Source organism: Mesoplodon bidens (genome assembly GCF_964165515.1).
Source record: "Mesoplodon bidens genome assembly, chromosome: 4".
NCBI classification, from domain to species: domain Eukaryota; kingdom Metazoa; phylum Chordata; class Mammalia; order Artiodactyla; family Ziphiidae; genus Mesoplodon; species Mesoplodon bidens.
In genome coordinates this window covers 141,154,183-141,173,346 of record NC_138160.1, presented here as the reverse complement: position 1 = coordinate 141,173,346, position 19,164 = coordinate 141,154,183, and the positions used below count along the sequence as shown (strand labels likewise).

The window sequence follows — 19,164 nt, the reverse complement described above, 5'->3', positions numbered from 1 at the left end:
TTTTAATGATATGGTAACATTCTCTCATTAAAATATTAAGAGGGACACAGAATGCTAAATACAGCATGATCCCTCTGTAAGGCACTTCCTGTTTTTTATTATATATGTGCTGTCATTTACACACGTGTGACATGTGAGTGAAGAGGTGGAGCGGGGGTGGGGAGGAGAAAGTCCCAAAGTGCAGCATTTGTTCTCCTGGGGTTGACAATGGCCACTGCCATTATCTTCTTTTTTTGTATTCTCCGAATTTCCACAATGAACAAGTATCACTTTTTGGGGGGTGGGGGGTGGGCAGGCACTGTGCTGCATGGCTTGCAGGATCTTAGTTCCCCGACCAGGGACTGAACCCAGGCCCCAGCAGTGAAAGTGCTGAGTCCTAACCACTGGACCGCCAGGGAATTCCCCAAGTATCACACACCCACACCCACCCTGCCCCCCACCGCCCCACCAGCCTCCAACCGGCACACTTAGGTTTTGGGCTGGCCTGCGGGAAAGGACTGCCCTGGAGTCTCAGCTGCAGCAGGGACCAGAGTCGCTGTGTTACCCAGAAGTATTTTTGGTGGGTTAATATACTTTGTGGAATAAATGTTCCAAAGTCAAATGCACCACAGAACCCTCCCTGCGCATCCAAGGCCAGCACTCCAGAAACCTGCTGCTAGGTCCTGCCCAGAAAGCCACCATCCAGAAACCCAGTGCAACCAGGAGTCCAAGCAGAACTCTTCTGAGAAACGCTGCTCTTAAGCCATGACACTTTCATGTCTAATCCCACAAACCGTTGAACACAGCAACTATTTATTCCTTCATATTCTCTTTCGAACGTTACCCTTAATACGAAGTTTTTACACGAGGTACTATCACTGTGCATACATGCGTACTCTCATATTTGACTTTTCCCACTTATCTCATGTACTTTCAAATTTCCCAGAAAAGGAACTTCTGACCAGTCTATGAGTTTTAGCTGTAATCTTAAACATGCTGAACAAAAGTATCTCCGGTTTGTTTACAAACGCTCTCTGCTCTCCAGGAGGGCCAGAGTCTTCTGCAGTTGGATCAACTCCCCCGAGCTCACTCTCCTCTAGAAGGCTCTGACATTTGGGCATGTTTATAACTCATGGTCAGCTGCATGCACAGCCGGCTTCTGTGTTTTGTTTCCACCAACAATCCAGACTTCCCAGTTCTGACTAGTGAGATGGATCTCATGACGGCACCTCTTCTTCCTAGAGCAACCCCAGGGTGGGGGTGAGGAGGGAGATGGGACACTTGGTCCAGTGAGACCTCTCACCCATCTCCTCCTCTCAGCTCTTTGTGCTTACATTTCACTGTCCAATTACTGACAGACACAAGACATATTTAACTTTCATCCTAAGGCCAGCACATATAATAAAAAACAGGACAAATGGTATGGGGGATGACCCATGGACAACCCAGGGAAGGTGGGGCTGTGGCAGACTGGGGAACGACCACCTGAGGGTCTCCACCTCCCCCGGTTGTTCCTCAAATGCCATCTCCTCAGAGGCCTCTGTTGCCTACCTCAGTTGAAATCTCAGCCCCCGCCCAAGGGTCCCCCTCCTCCTGCCTGCTTTCTCATTCTGTTTTGCACTTTGTACCATCTGACCTGTCTAAGCCAGAGGGGGTGGGAAGAGGGTGCCCAGAGAGCAGGGAATGAAGGACACTGGGTGAGTGAGAAATGAAATCAGTGCGCCGCGAAAGGTACCAATACACTGTAACAGCAGAATCAGACATTCTCTGTGGCAGGAAGGGAGAGGGGGTGAGTTGGCAAAATGAGCTTCTATGCTCACAGGGTCCACTGACGGCGCGGGGGTGGGGGGCACTGCCCGAACGGGTTCTGTCCCCCACTTTGGGTCAAGAGCTGAGAGTTTGGGTATAGAGGGTGGAGACAGTGAGGGTGATTAGTATTTATCCAGGGCTACCACTTGTTCAGGGCATCCTATTTAGTGAACAGAAGAGATGAAGCTGAAGAGTCCGAGGCCACAGGTCTGCAGGTTCAGGGTCCTTTTGTGCCATTACCTGTGCGTGTGCACGTCTTTGTTAAAAATAAGGAGGGGAAGGGCTTCCCTGGTGGCGCAGTGTTTGAGAGTCCGCCTGCCGATGCAGGGGACACGGGTTCGCTCCCCGGTCCGGGAAGATCCCACATGCCGCGGAGCGGCTGGGCCCGTGAGCCATGGCCGCTGAGCCTGCGCGTCCGGAGCCTGTGCTCCGCAACGGGAGAGGCCACAACAGTGAGAGGCCCGTGTACCGCCAAAAAAAAAAAAAAAAAAAAAAAAAAAAAAAAAAAAATAAGGAGGGGATGGACCCAAGCCCAGCGGGGTCCCTACTCCGAGCCCCACGGGGTCTGCCCACCTGTGCTCAGGGGCGCCTTCTTCCAGTTGGAGGTGGCGTTGCCCTTGCCAGCGCTCACGGCTCTCTCGGAATGTCTGCCGGTCCTGCTAACGAGGGCTGTGGCCGAGGCTGCATTCTGCAGTTTGGGTGACTGGCTGAACGTGTGCAGGATGCCTCGGGGCGTTGTGGCCGAGCCCCGGGACAGCTGGCTGGAGGCCTACAGTGGAGAGAGGGTGCAACAGCTTGTGTGGGGAAGGGGGCAACAGAGGGCAAGATGCTCAGCGCAGCCGCTCCGTGCTCTGGCTGACCTCTTCCCACCCACACGGGATCCCTGAAGTCCAAAATCAGGAGACTAGTAAGTTACACTGAGGCGGGAGGGTAGGAGGAAGGGAAAGAGAGAGAGACACACACAGACAGACACAGGCAGTGTGACAGTCGGCGACTGACGTGGTCACGGTCTGGGATGTGAGGGCCGGTTGGTGGTTCGGTGCAGGGGGCTCCCGGCACCGCAGTTCTGACCTGTAGCACAGCCCCGTTACTCCAGTCGCGGGCCTCTCCTGAGCGGAACGCCAACTTACGCCGGGGTTTTATGACCTACACAAACGGGGGTTGAAATCGAGGTCAGCACTGTCCAGAGTCTGGCCAAGGGTGACCTAGAGTGACCAAAGGGCAGCAGCTATGGCCGCTTGAGGCCCAGTCCCCACAGGATAGGCATTTCCTGAGGGCAGCACAGCCACCCACTACATAGGGATCTTGAGAAGATGTGTTTATTAGTGAATTACAAATGACTTCCAAGGACACAAAAAATTGCCAACAGGAAGCTTGGGGTCTATAGGGGGTGGGAAAGCAAAGCATTAAAAAAAAAAAAAAGCAGCCAAAAAAACTTGATTTCAAACTTGCTTCTCTCCTTAATTTAGCTAGAACATTTCTTCCAAACGCCCCTTTTGTATCTCAATGTGGCTTTCAGAAAAGTCCTTTTAAACAAGAAGTGCTTGTCAGCCGGCACACTGCAAGTGAAAGCTACAAAATCTAAAGAAACTGCAAATTAGTATTTTCACCACCAAACACCACCATTAAATGCAATTTAGACACACAGTTAACAACCAGGCAGATGATCGCCGAGTGTGGGAGAGAATGTCTGAACATCCTGCCTGCTAGCGACAACTCCCTGCCAAGGCAACAAGGCCCCTCTCCTGGAAGGCGAGGCCACCCAGCCCATGCTCCCAGGCCACAGCTCTGGCTCCCATACCAGGACTCTCACCTGCTTCAGCGCAGGGTGTGGGGGGGCAGCAGGCTCGGTCTTGGCCTGCGCGGGGGCGGCGCCCTGCTGTAGGAGGCGCTGCTCAATCTCCTGCTCCTGCTGTAGCGCCTTCACAAAGGCGGCCTTCAGGCGGCTCGTATGCTCCACCTTGAGTGCCTTCTTCTGGTTGGATGCCATGCAGTTCTCGCACATGATGGCGCCGCCCTTCTCCTCCCGCCAGCGGCACGTGAAGTCCGTCTTGCACTGTGCACACATGTAGGGCTCCCGGGACAGCACAACGGTGGCTGACATTCTGCCCGCTGCAGGGATAGATGGGTGTGCCGCATGTCAGAGGAACAGGAACACCACAGTAGGAGCCCGGACTACCCCCAGGTGGGATATGGATGAGGGCAGAGCAGGGGCAGCACCCTGGGCCATGTGGCCCAACTGGCATCAGGACACCAAAGCCTCAGTGTTCGTTAGGCAAACACATATTGGGTGCCAACTGTGTGCGGGCACTGCACTGGGCCAGCCTCGGGAGGCTTTGCTGGCAGAAGCAAAGTTGAAGCACTTTAGAAAACACTGTGAGTCAGGCACCCTTGATACCAGCTCTCAAAGACAGTGCTGTCAGCTTGGCTTCTCCCAGTCATCTTTCCTACCCACAGTGCAGACATTTCCAACCCTCCCGTACTGCGTCACCAGTGGAGAGGAGATGGTGACCACTCAAGGCCCCACCTTGTGGTGACTGGCACCCTTGCTAGTGGGTGAGTTAATGGAGGACTAGTCATCTAGGCGAGTGCTTATGCTGACAGGCACTGTGCCTGGTGCCTTGTGGGTATCAGGATGTCCAATTCTCACAACAAACTTCTGAGGGGCACCCCCCACCCCATTGTCCTGAGGAAGAAACCGAGGCCAAGGAGCTGAAGTGACCTGTGCACAGCTGGTCAGTGGCAGGGCCAGGACACATACCCGGCTGCCCTGGGAAATGGGAACTCGGTGGCTCCTTGATCAGCTACAGGAGGGGTGACTGGGGAAGCCACAAAAAGCACCTGTTGAGGTGTGGGGTCGATACTTTTTTTGTGTGTGTGTGGTACGCGGGCCTCTCACTGCTGTGGCCTCTCCCGTTGCAGAGCACAGGCTCCGGACGCGTAGGCTCAGTGGCCATGGCTCACGGGCCCAGCTGCTCTGCAGCATGTGGGATCTTCCTGGACCGGGGCACGAACCCGTGTCCCCTGCATCGGTAGGCGGACTCTCAACCACTGCGCCACCAGGTAAGCCCTCGATACTTTCTTCAATGTATATATGTTTGCCATCCAATGTGCAGTAAGGGGTACCTTTTGCACTCTGTTCCTGTCTTTTCAGTGTCCAGCACGCCTGAGTTTAATTGCCTCTTGGCATAATGGACCATGATGCCGAGAGACCCTTAGCCTCCCCATCCCGCCTTGGGCCTGGCCGAGCTGCCCCTAACTGCTGAGGGGCTGTGCAGGATCTGACTCTAGCGGGGAGACCTGTCACTCCATGGAGCAGATGGGATGTTGCCTGCCCAAGCTGCCCAAGGCTCAGGGGTCTACACTGGGCCCCCAGCTCCAGCCCCCAGCCTACAGCTAACAGGCTCTGGTAACAAGGGCACTTCTGCTTCCACACATCCAACCCCAGAGGATGGGGTGGGTACCTGCTTCCCAGGCAGCTGCGGCCTGCATGACCAGTACCAAAACAGACACACCAGTGCAGGGCTGCACTCAGTGTCCACCTGTGGCTCTGCGAAGTGTCAAAAGACACCTCAAGCAGGACTCAGAGCTTCCTCCCACAGTTAGGTCCTGTTTTTTGACAACAGGAGAGGGAGACAGACCCCTGATGAGAACAAGCGGAGACAGACTGGTCTGGGAGAGTGGGTGCCCAGCACAGGCAAGCGTAGGACGGGCAGGCATCGCCTCCTGACTCAGGCCTCCTGCCTACCGCACTGCACTGGCCTTATAGCAGCTTTTTTGCCAACTTAACCTCATCATAAAGGAATCATTGAAGGGATCCAGACACATCCAGGCTGTGTCAGAGCCCACACCTCTCCCCACTGGGCCTGGCTCTAGTGCCCCACAGTCCCTCAGGTAGAGTCCACCTGGCCATCCCCTGCCCTGAAAAGGTTACAGCTCTGCCTCCTCCTCAGCTCTGAGCATCTGACGAGATCACGTGGGGCTGGGATTCAGGCTGGCTGCCTAATAAATGCCACCACGAGCTCAATCTAAGGGCAGAAAGTCGTCAGTTCAGCATCTGCTGGAGGCTCCCAAAGGGCCAACCTGACCTCCCACCTTTCAATACCGTTTTTGCTCACTACCCTATATATACTCTTTTATTCCTAAAACCTCCTAACATGCAGGTGTGCTTTCCAAACTACTTCTAAGGAAGGTAATAAAATGATCCTGGCCCGGGCATAGGTGTCCCTCTCCCACTTTGGGAACTAAGAGCACTCAAGGCTCTGCAAAGTTCCACCTTTGCCCAGCTCTCAGAAGTGGCCCCATCAGAAAGAAGGCGCCTATGGTACGTTTAAGAAATTATCTAGGGCGGGAGGGAGAAATCAGGAGATTGGGACTGACATGTAAACACTACTATACATAAAACAGATAACTGACAAGGACCTACTGTATAGCACAGAGAACTCTACTCAATATTCTGTAATGACCTATATGGGAATAGAATCTAAAAAAAGAGTGGATATATGCATATGTATAACTGATTCACTTTGTTATAGTCCTAAAACGAACACAACACTGTAAATCAACTATACTCCAATAAAAATTAATTTTAAAAAAGAAATAAATTATCTAAACCTCACAGCAAGCAAATAACTAATAACAAGATGTCATCCACAATGCGCCCCACAGCTGTGGGTACACAGCAGACATGCCAACATGTGCTATGCATGGAAAACAATTTGCATGATGGAAACTTCAGCAGCAAGAGAGAAAAACGGCCCCAGGCCCAGGGCCTCCTCACCTTGCGTCTCCAGCAGGTTCTGCACCACCTCCTCCAGGCCGACCAGGTAGATGAATTCGTTGTTGGCAGCGCTGGGTAGGAAGTTCATCTCAGGGGCGGGGGGCTTGGGTGGGGGGATTTCAAGCAGCGTCTTCTCCAGCTGTTTGCGCAGTGCAAGCTTGGCGGCTGCCTGCCGACTGGCTGGAGAATCAGCAGAGGTGACCACGGAGGCCACGCTGGTGGGGGTGGAGTTGGCCTGAGCAGAAGTGGCTGTCGTTCCTTTCAGCGATGCTGGGGAGGGCTTTTGGGAGACAGTGACCTGGTCAGGGTGCTTGAGGTGCCCACCCTGAGGAGAGCCCAACCACGGCACCCACAGCCCAGGTCGGCACCATTAGCTACACTAAGTCCTTATAAAAGTAGCTCCAGGTCATCAGCACCATTAGCTATACTAACAAATCCTTATAAAAGTAACTCAGGACTTCCCTGGTGGCGCAGTGGTTACGAATCCGCCTGCCAATGCAGAGGACACGGCTTTGAGCCCTGGTCCGGGAAGATCCCACATGCCGCGGAGCAACTGAGCCCGTGAGCCACAACTACTGAAGCCCGCGCACCTAGAGCCCGTGCTGCGCAAAAGAAGCCACCACAATGAGAAGCCCCCGCTCGCTGCAACTAGAGAAAGCCCGCGCGCAGCAACGAAGACCCAATGCAGCCAAAAATTAAAAAAAAATTTTTAAGTAAAAAGTAACTCAGAGCTGCCTGACATCAACAGGCAACAGGAAAAGCGGCATTGAACTAACTGCTCTATGAGATGACCAATCTTATAAATACACTTGTTGAGGTTTAGCTGATATCCAATTAACTTTAAAACCTGTAACTTGCTATACTTTGCCACCTGAGGACACCCATGAAGCCATCACCATGACAGTGGGTAGCCCCTTAGCAACCGTCCCCCACCCGGGCAGCATGGCAACTGTCCTGTCACTATGGCCTGGCTCTCCTCCCAGCACAGGTCTGGGTGGCCTCCTTCCTGAAAAGGTTGCAAAGGTGGCTCACTGTGGCATCAATGGCATTTCCCTCATGGGCATCTTGTGTGCCCCTGCACTTCACCTTTCCTGATCCTCACTGCTCCTGCATTATTCATCACCTTCTGGACCCCAGTGGCTGACCCTCCACCATCTCCTTGCTCCAGACCACCTGTCGCCCAACATTATCAAATGCTCTCCCCCAAACTTGGAGCTGACCATGCCAGTGCCCTTAGCTTTGTGGCACTGAAGACACTTCTGGAAATAGAAGGAAAGCTGTGTACACCATCTCCAGGAAAATGCACACACCTGACAACTTGTATGTAACACATCATGGGGCTCAGGGAGCCCAGGACGGTTGTCCAGACCCCACTCATGGGGTCTCCACAGCAGAGCAAAACTCCCCACCATAGAGGATGCCATCACAGCACCTTAGCCTGCCCACTCCAGCCTCTGACCAGCCAGCTCCTCCCTGTCCCTTTTGCAGGCTCCCCTGGCCCCACAGGGAGCACAGCCACAGGATCCATCCACCACTGCCTGCCTGGTTCCCATCCTCATGGCACGAGAACGGGGTATGGCACACGGTAGTAATTTGATCCGAGTTTATGGTGTGGATGAAACTGCCTGCCCAGGACGTCCCCATTTGGGTGGCAAGACTGTACTTGAACCTGACTTTAGAAGAGGCAGGGACGCTGCCCAGAGCCCTGCTAGCCATGATCTTATCTGAGAAAGGCGGGCAAGGATGCACCATGCCAAAGGAGGAAGAGAAGCTAACTTGCATATCAACAAAAGCCCTTGCAAACCCAGTAATTTCATCTGTCAATGAGGATCATGCTTCAGCCTGCCCGCCCCTGGTCCCATCTTCCCCGCTCTGTTGGGTGGCGACAAACCCTCCCCATTTCAGAGGCTCTGTACGGAGGTGAAGGGATGCATGGCTAAGAATAGATGCCCTGGTGCTGAAAGGACATTTGCAGACATTCTCCACACATTTATGCATATAGAGGGGGAGGGTGCGGAGCGCTCTGGTGACCCACCCTGAGCCTTCCTGTAATGTCAGCTCAGATCTCCACCCCTCCCACTCTCGGCAGCTATCCACCTCTGCTAGATGGCAGTTGGCAACATAAGACTTCTGCCCACGACTTTCATGCACCAACTAGCTCCAAGGAGCTACAGTACCACTGTCTGTGGGGCTGGATTATCCAAGACCTCACCTGGCTCCAAGGAAGCAGGCAAGTCACGCCAAGCCACCCTGGAGACATGACTGGGTCCCAGGACTGTGGGCCATCAGAGGGGCAGCTGCGGGGCACACATATGACCCTCACCTGTGGGATGTTGACGAGCAGACTAGTGTTGGGGACGTTGGTGACGCGGATGAGGCCCTGCTGGATGATCCTCTGTCCCTGAATTTGCACACTGGGCACAGATGCCCGGGGAGCCAGGAGGAGCGGTGGTGGCCCCGTGCTGGAATGTTGTCTGACGTTGTGGATCTGCTGTCAGGGTGTGGTGGGGGGAGACAAGTCAACGAGAGGGACGACAGAGGGTGCCACAGGGAAAGAGCCCCCAACCTGAGAACTAGGAAGGCTCATTCTCGAGAGGTGGAGGGCTGCCTGGGGCTTCCCTTAAGCCCTCGCTCTGCTCACCTGGGCCCCCCTGACGAGTGGGGGCATGACGACCTGTGAGCTCGCCTGTGGCCCTAACTTCGAGGACGTCTGCTGCCCGCCACGGACCAGGGGTGGTGGGATGACACTGCCAGGCATCCGAGTTGAAGAGGTCTGTCAACAACACCAACCCTCAGATCTTACATGACTTCTTAAACAAACAGGTTTGCTGTTTTTGTAAAAGCACATAATCATTACCCCAAAAAAGGTGGTGGGGGAGGAGGAAGGGCAAGCTGGGACAAAGTGAGAGAGTGGCATGGACATATATGCAGTACCAAAGGTAAAATAGATAGCTAGTGGGAAGCGGCCGCATAGCACAGGGAGATCAGCTCGGGGCTCTGTGACCACCTAGAGGGGTGGGATAGGGAGGGTGGGAGGGAGACACAAGAGGGAAGGGATATGGGGATATATGTATACATATAGCTGATTCACTCTGTTATACAGCAGGAAGTAACACAGCATTGTAAAGCAATTATACTCCAATAAAGATGTTTAAAAAAAAAGATTAAAAGAAAAATTAAAATGTCAAAAAAAAGGGTGGTGGCAGAGAAAATAAAAGCTAAAATGCCTATTTATTCAAAACACAAAAGAACCAGGAACAGACTCTGACAAGAGCCACGCCAACCTGGGCTCACTCAGGCTTACTCAGGACTCGGGCCCCACCACAGCAAGAGTCCAGCTAACTGGGACCAGTACCACCCGCCTGCTGGTCTGAGCTGGGGGCTCAGGCCTGTTTGAGGGGAGGTAGGCCCCTGGCCTGACCTCTGTCCTATGGCTGGAAGTGGGAGATCTGCCCATCTCACCCTGTGGGCAGAGGAGGCTGTGAGCCGGGCTGGGACAAGGCCCCGCTGGGCCCCCCAACTGCCCTCAGAGAGTCAGGCAGAAGGGAGCCCAGTCTGCCTAGGACCTTGGTCCTCTCTCCAGTCTCTCTAGGGGTGGTCATGGGAGGGGCCCTCCGACAGCCTGTGTGATTTATTTATGATGTCAACAGGGGCCTGGGTTGGGTATGGGAACACAAGCATGTTTTATTTTTTGGGCTCCCACCAGAAGGCCTCTAATCAGAAGGAACGAGCGGGCTTTTGCAGAAACTGGATCAGGGCTGCTCAGGAGCATGACGCAGAGGAAACACTGACCTGAAGTGATGGCTTGCCGGAAGGAATGTTCTGGGTGCCCCGTACAAGCGGGGGAGGGGTGGTCACAGAGCTCCCAGTGGAGCCTGCGGGCTGCAAGAGAGCAGGACATGCAGGAGATGAGAGGGCCACCAGCCCTGCTCCTCCCACACGTAATTCTGACAGAAGAGCACTGCTTTTCTTCCTCTTCAAAAGGCATCAGGCTCTCAAAGATTCTGCTTCCCGCCTGCCACGTTCCTTGCAGCAGGAATTGACATGTTTGAAACAGATAAAGGGGATTTCCCTGGTGGTCCAGTGGTTAAGACTCCAGGCTCCCAATGCAGTGGGCCCAGGTTCGATCCCTGGTCAGGGAACAAGATCCCGCATGCCGCACCTAAGAGCCCACATGCCACAATGAAGATCCCGCGTGCCGCAACTAAGACCCAGCACAACCAGATAGATAGATAGATAGGTAGGTAGATAGATAGATAAATAAATAAATAGAAATAAATAAACAAAGGACAGATTTTCCAGCACGCTTTACCCCCCCACCCCAGGGGTGCTTGGTATCACTGTGGTTCAGGTGCCATCTCTGCCCTTCAGGGGACAAAAACGGCTGGTGGTGGAGGCTGAGGTGAAGGACCCCGGGCTTAGACAGGTTAATCCCAACCCTGGTGAGAAAATGTTGGGTCCAGGCACTTCTTAAATTCTTTTTTCAAAAAAGATTTATTTATTTATTTATTTTTGGCTGCACTGGGTCTTAGCTGTGGCACGCAGGATCTTCGTTGAGGCATGCGGGATCTTTCATTGCGGCCCGAGGGCTTCTCTCTAGTTGTTGCGTGTAGGTTTTCTCTTCTCTAGTTGTGGCACACGGGGTCCAGAGCGCGTGGGCTCTGTAGTTTGCAGCACGCAGGGTTGAGGCACACGAGCTCAGTAGTTGTGGTACACGGGCCTAGTTGTCCCGCTGCATATGGGATCTTAGTTCCCTGACCAGGGATCAAACCCACATCCCCTGCTTTGCAAGGAGGATTCTTCACCACCGGACCACTGGGGAAGTCCCCAGGCACTTCTTAAAGTCACATATTCCACCAGAGAAGGGACACTGACAGACTTGGTTCACATCATCAATTCTTAAGCAATCAACAAGGAGACAAGTAATGAGCAGGCTCTGTCCATCAGGATATTAACAGACGCCAGGCTTGGTCCACTTGTTTACCAGGTGGGGGTGGGGGCTCAAGCAACTCCCCAAGTCAGACCAGTGAGCGTGCCCCTGTCCTGCTCCCTTAAGGGGACACATGTTCTACACACTGTACTGCCTGAAGTGCATTTACTTTCTGGTTCACTAAGAGAGTGGTTAGAATATAAGGAAGGGTAGTTTTGTCACCGACCAGGAACCTTCCCAGAATGGGACACCAAAAAAGGACAAAACAAACTTGACCTTGCCTTACATGGTAAGGTGCATTTAGAAGCAGCACAAGGAGCCTGAGGCATCAGGGGAGGTTAACAGGAGTAGAAGCTCTGGGGCCAGGCTATGGTGCACCCTGTGGCATTCAGCAATCTGTCCACAACACCACAGCGGCCCCTGCTGGCCAGCACATTCATCCACAGGGCCGAAGGCCTTTCTGAAAAGGGGTCTGAGACAGCGCTGTGCTTCCAGCACCGTCAAAGGTGCCTGCTCTCCATTTCCTTAATGGAGTCTACAGGGAATGAGGTTTACATACTCAGATCCAGAATATACTAGACCAAAACGTACTCCGATATCCTCTAAGCTAAATCCAAAACATGAACTTGAGTCTGCAAATTTCCAATTCAGACCCTGTCCCTACGCCCCTGAGGAAACCTGACCCCTCATGACCAGTCTTTCTGGCTCCTGGGGCAGCAGTGGGCCAAGGAAATGACCATGCCTCTCTGTCCCTGGTTCTAAACGGCTCTCACTGACCACTGAGGAGGGAACAGACGCGCACATACCTTCTGGGTGGTAGTTTCCTTTTGTATTTGACTCTGCCGCAACTTTTTCAATAAAACGAGTTTTGCTTCTTCTAATCTTAACTCTTCTTTTAGTTGCTTAATCATCCTTTCTCGTTCTTCAGGACTGCTTTTCTACAAGGGCAAGAGAACAAGGGTTGAGGGGGAGGGCTGGGGGCCGGCGAACACAGGCTGCTCCACTGCGAGATGGTTCCCCAGCATGCGGACCAGGCTCACCATGAGGGCCTCGGTGCTGGTCTCCTTCAAGGCATCCTCGGTCAGCCCGTTCACCCTCGGGCTCGCAGGCTGCTCGTTGTCAGAGAGTACGATCACATCAGGCGAAGGGGCTCTCCTCTCGGACTTCATGTCACTGTGGAACAGGAACAGTCGCAGGTTACTACCAGAGCGTCCCGACTGCGCTGGACAGCGTCCCCTAGAGCCCCACCCCCACACCCCGCAGATGCCTGGATTCAGACGCAGACACAGCAAGGTGGCAGCAAGCAGGGCTGCCTCACCAGACCTCCCCACCACCTGCCCACCCAGGCTGCCTTCTCTCACCGCACTCACCACGGGGCACTCAAATCTGCCAGTTTGCGGCTGAGCCCTTCAAAAGCCGGGGCTGTTCTTGGTAACCACTTCTGTGTCCCCCGGACTGAGGATGCCTACGTGTCTGAAGGTGACACAGTCATTTTGAAAAACACCATGGCTCCTATCTCTACCATGTAGCAGCTCAGTACTGAATAAAAACACTGGGTCCTGAATCTTGGGCCTCCTGCTGGGGCTCCTACCTGCCTGTGTTGGAAGCCACCTGATGGGGCATCCAGCCCCCACGCAAATCAGCCTTTCTTTGTTAAACCCAAACTCGCTAACAGCCCTCACGCCCGTCCCAGGAGACAGAGGGGCTGATGCACATGTTGCCAGCCTACATTCTAGCTCCCCAGCATGGGGTGCCACCACCTCACAAGGTGGCCAAGGCTGCTTGCTAGATAGTCCTTCCCGGGCTACACGTGGCCTCTTCACCCTGCCAGTGGCAATGTGGCAGTAGTGGCTGCATGTTTTGAAACCGACTGGAACATGGAACACATTTTCTCTCATAGATTTGGGTACTTTCCACCCACTTGATCCACTCACAAACTAGTTACCAGCCACCTCTGCCCATTACCCTCTGCCCTCTTACCGCAACCCTACCGCCCAAGTCCCCTAGGACATATATGCACATCTAGTGATGCTGGACTTCTGCTCTGGCACTGCTGACCCCACACATAAGGACCAACAGGTCCCAGAGACAGTGCTTAGCCCTGAACCAAGGAGCTCTGTTTGCTGAGGGCACAACGTAAACTTTCCCTTGAGATCTGGCCTCAGCATTTGTGTCGAAGGAATCAAATTCTTCTATCAGCAGGAAAACCAGCCAAGGACTGAATGTGTCCGCTAGGTGGCACCGTGACCCAAAGAACAAACTCGATGAAGTTAACTGGGAGTAACAGCTCAAAGTTGTCCCATTCCTTCCGGCTGAGCGGGGACAGAGTTATCGATGGAGAACTGGTGTTTTAACAGCCCAGTGAACTGCCCTATCGATTCCCTGAGTGAGCTGTGTCTTCAGGGAAGGATGGGCACAGAGGACCAGATACTGCATTCCCTAACTCCCGTAGCCCCTCAACCCGCAGTGTGCTCCCCAGGCCCCTCCTAATCCCACCTCTTAGAGCAGCAGCATGGCTGCTGCACCTCAACAATCCCAGCCCTGATCCGATTTAACCAGCACAGCTGCTGGATGGTCTTCCAGACAAGAGACCAGGAGAGTGAACAAAAAAAGGCTTCCATTTCAAGGTATAGAATCCCCTGTGGTTAGCAGCCCATGTTCTCAAGTCCAGAAACTGGCTGGCTGTCTATAAAGTAACCCGGGATGTCTCACTAGGGCCTCATCAAACTAAAAACCAATGCAATTCGGGAACCACCACACTTTCAAGTCTCTGTGTCTCCCTGCTGACTGCCAACTCTGCCCAAGATCAACTTTAAAGATGACCTCGGGGGACTTCCCTGGTGGCGCAGTGGTTAAGAATCAGCCTGCCAATGCAGGGGACACGGGTTCGAGCCCCGGTCCAGGAAGATCCCACATGCTGCGGAGCGACTAAGCCCATGCGCCACAATGTAGCCCCCGCTCGCCGCAACTAGAGAAAGCCCACGCACAGCAACGAAGACCCAGTGCAGCCAAAAATAAATAATTAAAAAAAATGACCTCGGGGCTCCAATTCCGGGTTCTGTGGACACGCACACAGGCACTAAGCAGACACGAGGCTCCAGCACAGGAGTGCAGCCGCTGATCCCAGCCCAGGTGGGTTCCCAGGCGGCTGGCTACACACGGGCAGAGGAGCAGCCCAGGCAGAACCACATCTGGAGTTACAAACTACAGGCGCTTCCTGAGCAAGAGTGCTCTAAGACAACGGTAACTTGCAGGGACTTATCACTTTTTATCATCTCAATGAGGATGTGCACGCCTTCCAAAGGTGAGATGTCTAATAAAGCTCAAATTTGCCTGAGGGAAGAGGGCAGGGCTAGAGACTGGGACCATGTGGAAGCTGAAGCTCCCTGAGATGGCCACTCTGACCACAGCACTCCCAGGTCCCATCTTGGACTGAGACTAATCAATAACTCGTCCAAGAGATGACATCACCTCCCATCAATGATCACTCAGCATCTCAGCAGCCAGCAGGGAGTGAACTTCCTGTATGCTAATCAGGCCACCAAAAAGTCATGTGACAAAGGCATTTCCCTCTTTGGTCATGTGACCCTTTAACTGTGCCTTCCAACGTGAAAACCATGGCAACAGCCAGTTCTAACCAGTTTGTGACACGCAGCCTTCATTTTGAGAAGTGAGGTAGGGTTCAGGTGCTGTCAGGAAATGGAGGCGCCAGCTCACCCTGGGGCTGCCAGGCTGCAGGCATTTCCTGTGTGGTGCCGGCCCGTTCAATTGTTACAGGGACCTGAGTCACCTCTTCCAAACACAGAAGGGTCACCAGCCCCACTAGTTTCCAAGATGAAAAACTTTCCTAAGTTTAATTTTAAAGCAAAGGTGCTTCAAGTCTCTCATTACTTTCCCAGAAGGTTCTTTTAATTCAGGGAAAAGAACACGCATTTGACAAAGGCTCAAAATTATTGTGGGCATTGTTTTTTTTTAATGTATTTTAAATTATAAAACCATTTAGGCCAGGAGAACAAAGCAGAGGAAATCTAGCCCAACATGCCAGGGGAACAGTTGTAGTGGCCAGGTGTACTGCCTCAATCCAGAGCAGCTGCCTGGGCACCGAGTTTCTTTAGAAGCTATATGATCTCAGGGCAAATTCATTAAGCCTATCCTGCCCATCTTGGGAACCCTTATATAAAATATTATGATCAGGGGACTTCCCTGGTGGTCCAGTGGCTAAGACTCCACGCTCCCAATGCAGGGGGGCCAGGTTCGATCCCTGGTTAGGGAACTAGATCCCACATGCTGCAACTGAGACCTGGCGCAGCCAAATTAAAAAAAATTGTGATCAGAAGAGATTTTACATGACCGACAAAAATCCCTGGAAGCAGGCCAGGCTGTTAGCAAAAATGGTCTCATTACCTCCTCCCCTGTATACCGGCCGTGGCTAAACAAACAAGAGTTCTGTTACCTGCCCAGAACTTTCATCAAGTTTCCTAAAGGGAAGGCAGGGATTATAAACTTAACTCATGACAAGATCCCTCCATTCACAGCACCAGACTACCATCCCAGCTGCTAACCAATTAGCGGTCAGTGTGAGGTTAATATTTAGTGTCTCACTGGCCTGTGCCAGGGGAAGCAGTCTCATCAAGGGAATGCAGCTCTGACCTTTGCTGTTCTCAATATGGGCCTGCCTGATGTCTGGGGAAGGCACACTTGATCCACACTCATTCATTTACTCACTCACTCCAATTTGCTGAAAGCCAACCTAAGAAGCAGGTGCTGTGTCAGGTAGTGGGGAGAAACCCCTGGATAAAAGCAGTTCCGTCCTTAGGGTCGACCAGGAGGGGCAGACGCAAAACCAGGAGGGGGAGGGGCAGGTGGGAGTGGACCACCACCTGCCTCAGCCCGCTGAGCAGCAGAGCAGCTTCACCAAGGCACATTACTACCCCAGACCTGCTTGATCAAAGCCTGCATTTTTATAAGATCCCTAAGATGCCTGCACACACTAGGGAAGCCGGGGACGAGGGTGGGCCAAATGAGGCCTGGGGACAACAAACTGCTCCTCAGGGCTAACCCAGGGGAGACGAGCAGGGCTGGTGGCCAACTACTCCCTGATGGAACCCTCCCTCTTCCCCTCATCTTTTGGGCCTTGCTGGGCGGGGAGAGGCAGGTGGTTGCTGTTTGCTGGGTACGACAGGTGCGGGGGCGGGGGGGAGGCTTTGCCAGACCCAGCGCCAGTTTCAGCAAACATTAGTCTTGGCCCCACCAGACCCTTCCTCAGGGCATTCCTCCCTCTAGAGCCCATTCGCCCCTCCCAGGCCCACAGCCTCTCCAGCCCTCAGCCCCTGAACTCCAAGTTGCTGCTCACATGTACGTCCTGTCGTGAGCTCCTCCCACCTTCACCACCATCCCCTCCAAGGAATGTTCCTCCGTCATACTTCTCATCTCCCTTGTGAGGCCGAACTCACACTTCAAGATGCGCTTCAAACCATCTGTGTCCTCAGAAAAGGCCCCGGCTGGCCAAGCCCCGCCCTGGGAGCGTGGTCAGCACTACCCCACTGTGCTCACGGGGCCCGCCCCCGCAACAGCGTGCATGTCTGGGGCAGCCTTCTTCGCCCTGCCCCTAACAGTCCATCCTGGGGGCAGGGAGCTTAGGGCAAAACTCTGGGAGCTTCCACTCAAGGGCAGCACAAGCCTGAGCAGAGGCACTCCCCTGATAGAGACCAGCTCACTCACCCTCACCTCAGCAAACTATCCAAGAAAGTGCCTTACCCTCCCACAAGGTGCCAGTATGGCAGCCCTGCGCTGGCTCAGTTCACCCTCCCACAGCCTCCCAGGGTGATGCTGTCATTGCGCATTTGATAGGCGGGTTCCCCCACCCAGGGCTGGGGCCAGAGGTCACCACAGGCATAGCAGCCAGGGAGCCATGGTCCCACCTGGAGCCATCTCCACAACGTTGGGGCCCTACAGCTCCCGGTGAGGGCCAGGATGCTCCTAAGGTGGCCTGACAAGCAAAGGGCTCCCCACCTCCCCAGAGCCAGAGGGGCAGGATTCTCCTTCTAGTGACATGCTGGGTGGTGGACAGGCCACAGGGCCTCCTCCCAGAGCAGGCACTGTGCACCAAGCCTACACACACTGAGGGGAGGGGGAGAGTCGCACCCTTACAAAACCTCTCACTTGATTCTGCCTCTTGCAAGTGAGAAGCCCAGGGTAGGACACTTCCCTCTCTGTGCCCCCTACAAGGATGGGGACAGTAATTCATGCCCCACTGGGTGGGGTTTGCTGCGTGAGGTGAGACCTCAGTGCCAAGGAGGCTCAGACGCCATAGGAGGCCATCAGGGCAGTTCAGGCCCCAACCTCTCCTAAGGCAGTAAGGGGCTGCTTGTTGTGAAGGTGAACTCGGCACACAGCAGTCAATTGGGTAACACGTGAATATTCTCAAACCCGGTGAAGACAGAGATTGGGCCTGCTCTGTGGGTGCTCAGATGACACAGCTGGTGTGCACCCACCTCCTCCTCTTCCCTGCACCTGGTTCCAGGATGGGGCCTATGAGTTCACGAGGAATCTGCAATGCCTGTAGACTGACTGATCACCTTGCACATGTGAGCAGCTCTTTCCACACGCACACAGATGCTGCACTGGTAAAGGATGTGCAAACTCACTTAAAAGGATTTCTGAATTCTGTGTCATTATGTCTTGTCAAGCAGTAGGCCCTGGAAGTCCAACTCCTAACCTATGAGTCCAGGACTCCGGTGGATGTTAAGGAGGAGTCCTAATACACCTGGTTGACAAAACCCTGTACAGAGGACCACCACACTACACCCTTATGAGGCCATCCATTCAGTCCTGAAGAGCACCGTGGAGGTAGCTCATTCCAAGTGATCCATGCCTCCCCATGCTCACGTCCTCGTGTCTGGTCCTATCCCCGGGACCTGGGTTAGTTTTGTGGCTCACTCTCTGAGGCCAGGAGTGAGGAACATAGAGGAAGCAACAACGCAAGCTTTTGAAGCAAGGTCACAGCCTCAAAAGCTTGTGTTTGGGACTTCCCTGGTGGCACAGTGGTTAAGAATCTGCCTGCCAGTGCAGGGGACACAGGTTCAAGCCCTGGTCCGGGAAGGTCCCGCATGCTGCGGAGCAACTAAGCCCGTGTGCCACAACTACTGAGCCTGTGCTCTAGAGCCCGCGAGCCACAACTGCTGAGCCCGCACACCTAGAGCCTGTGCTCCGCAACAAGAAAAGCCACTGCAATGAGAAGCCTGCTCACCACAACGAAGAGTAGCCCCTGCTCACCACAGCTAGAGAAAGCCCGCGCGCAGCAACGAAGACCCAACGCAGCCAAAAATAAATATAATTAAAAAAAAAAAAAAAAGCTTGTGCTTGGGCCCTTGGAACACGTGCTCTGAGAGACCACCCCAGAGTAGGATGCCAAACTAGCTGCTTGGAAAGAGGGTCACAGACACAGACACAGATATGGGCCCAGCCATCCCACATGAGTAACCAAGCCACTGGAGACACCCAATCCAGCTGACGTGGGACTACAAAGATGAGAACCCAAGAAGCTGCACCCAGCTGGAACCAGCAGACCTGACAGATGATGCTACACCAATACAGTTACTTTAAACCACTAAACTAATGGGGCCGGCAGCCCAGCTCTGCCCCCAGCGAGCTGGCCTACGCCACT

At 53.7% G+C, this 19,164-nt stretch overlaps 1 protein-coding gene across 14 annotated transcripts in view; it reads right to left on the bottom strand.

Annotated features, from left to right (window-relative positions):
- The window catches only part of GATAD2A (GATA zinc finger domain containing 2A), a 100,109-nt gene that overhangs the window by 1,332 nt on the left and 79,613 nt on the right, over positions 1 to 19,164 (bottom strand). For 6 of the 14 annotated variants that reach the window (XM_081231458.1, XM_081231463.1, XM_081231460.1 and 3 more), the window contains 9 exons: positions 12,539 to 12,671; positions 12,305 to 12,436; positions 10,361 to 10,450; positions 9,210 to 9,341; positions 8,892 to 9,059; positions 6,569 to 6,848; positions 3,602 to 3,900; positions 2,788 to 2,934; positions 2,362 to 2,557 (listed from right to left, as the gene is read on the bottom strand). In XM_081231458.1, the coding sequence (XP_081087584.1) occupies positions 2,362 to 2,557; positions 2,788 to 2,934; positions 3,602 to 3,900; positions 6,569 to 6,848; positions 8,892 to 9,059; positions 9,210 to 9,341; positions 10,361 to 10,450; positions 12,305 to 12,436; positions 12,539 to 12,671 (1,577 nt within the window). Of the gene's footprint in view, positions 1 to 2,361; positions 2,558 to 2,751; positions 2,935 to 3,601; positions 3,901 to 6,568; positions 6,849 to 8,891; positions 9,060 to 9,209; positions 9,342 to 10,360; positions 10,451 to 12,304; positions 12,437 to 12,538; positions 12,672 to 19,164 lie in introns of all 14 variants that reach the window. The other 8 variants (XM_081231455.1, XM_081231451.1, XM_081231457.1 and 5 more) reach the window with 5 other exon arrangements.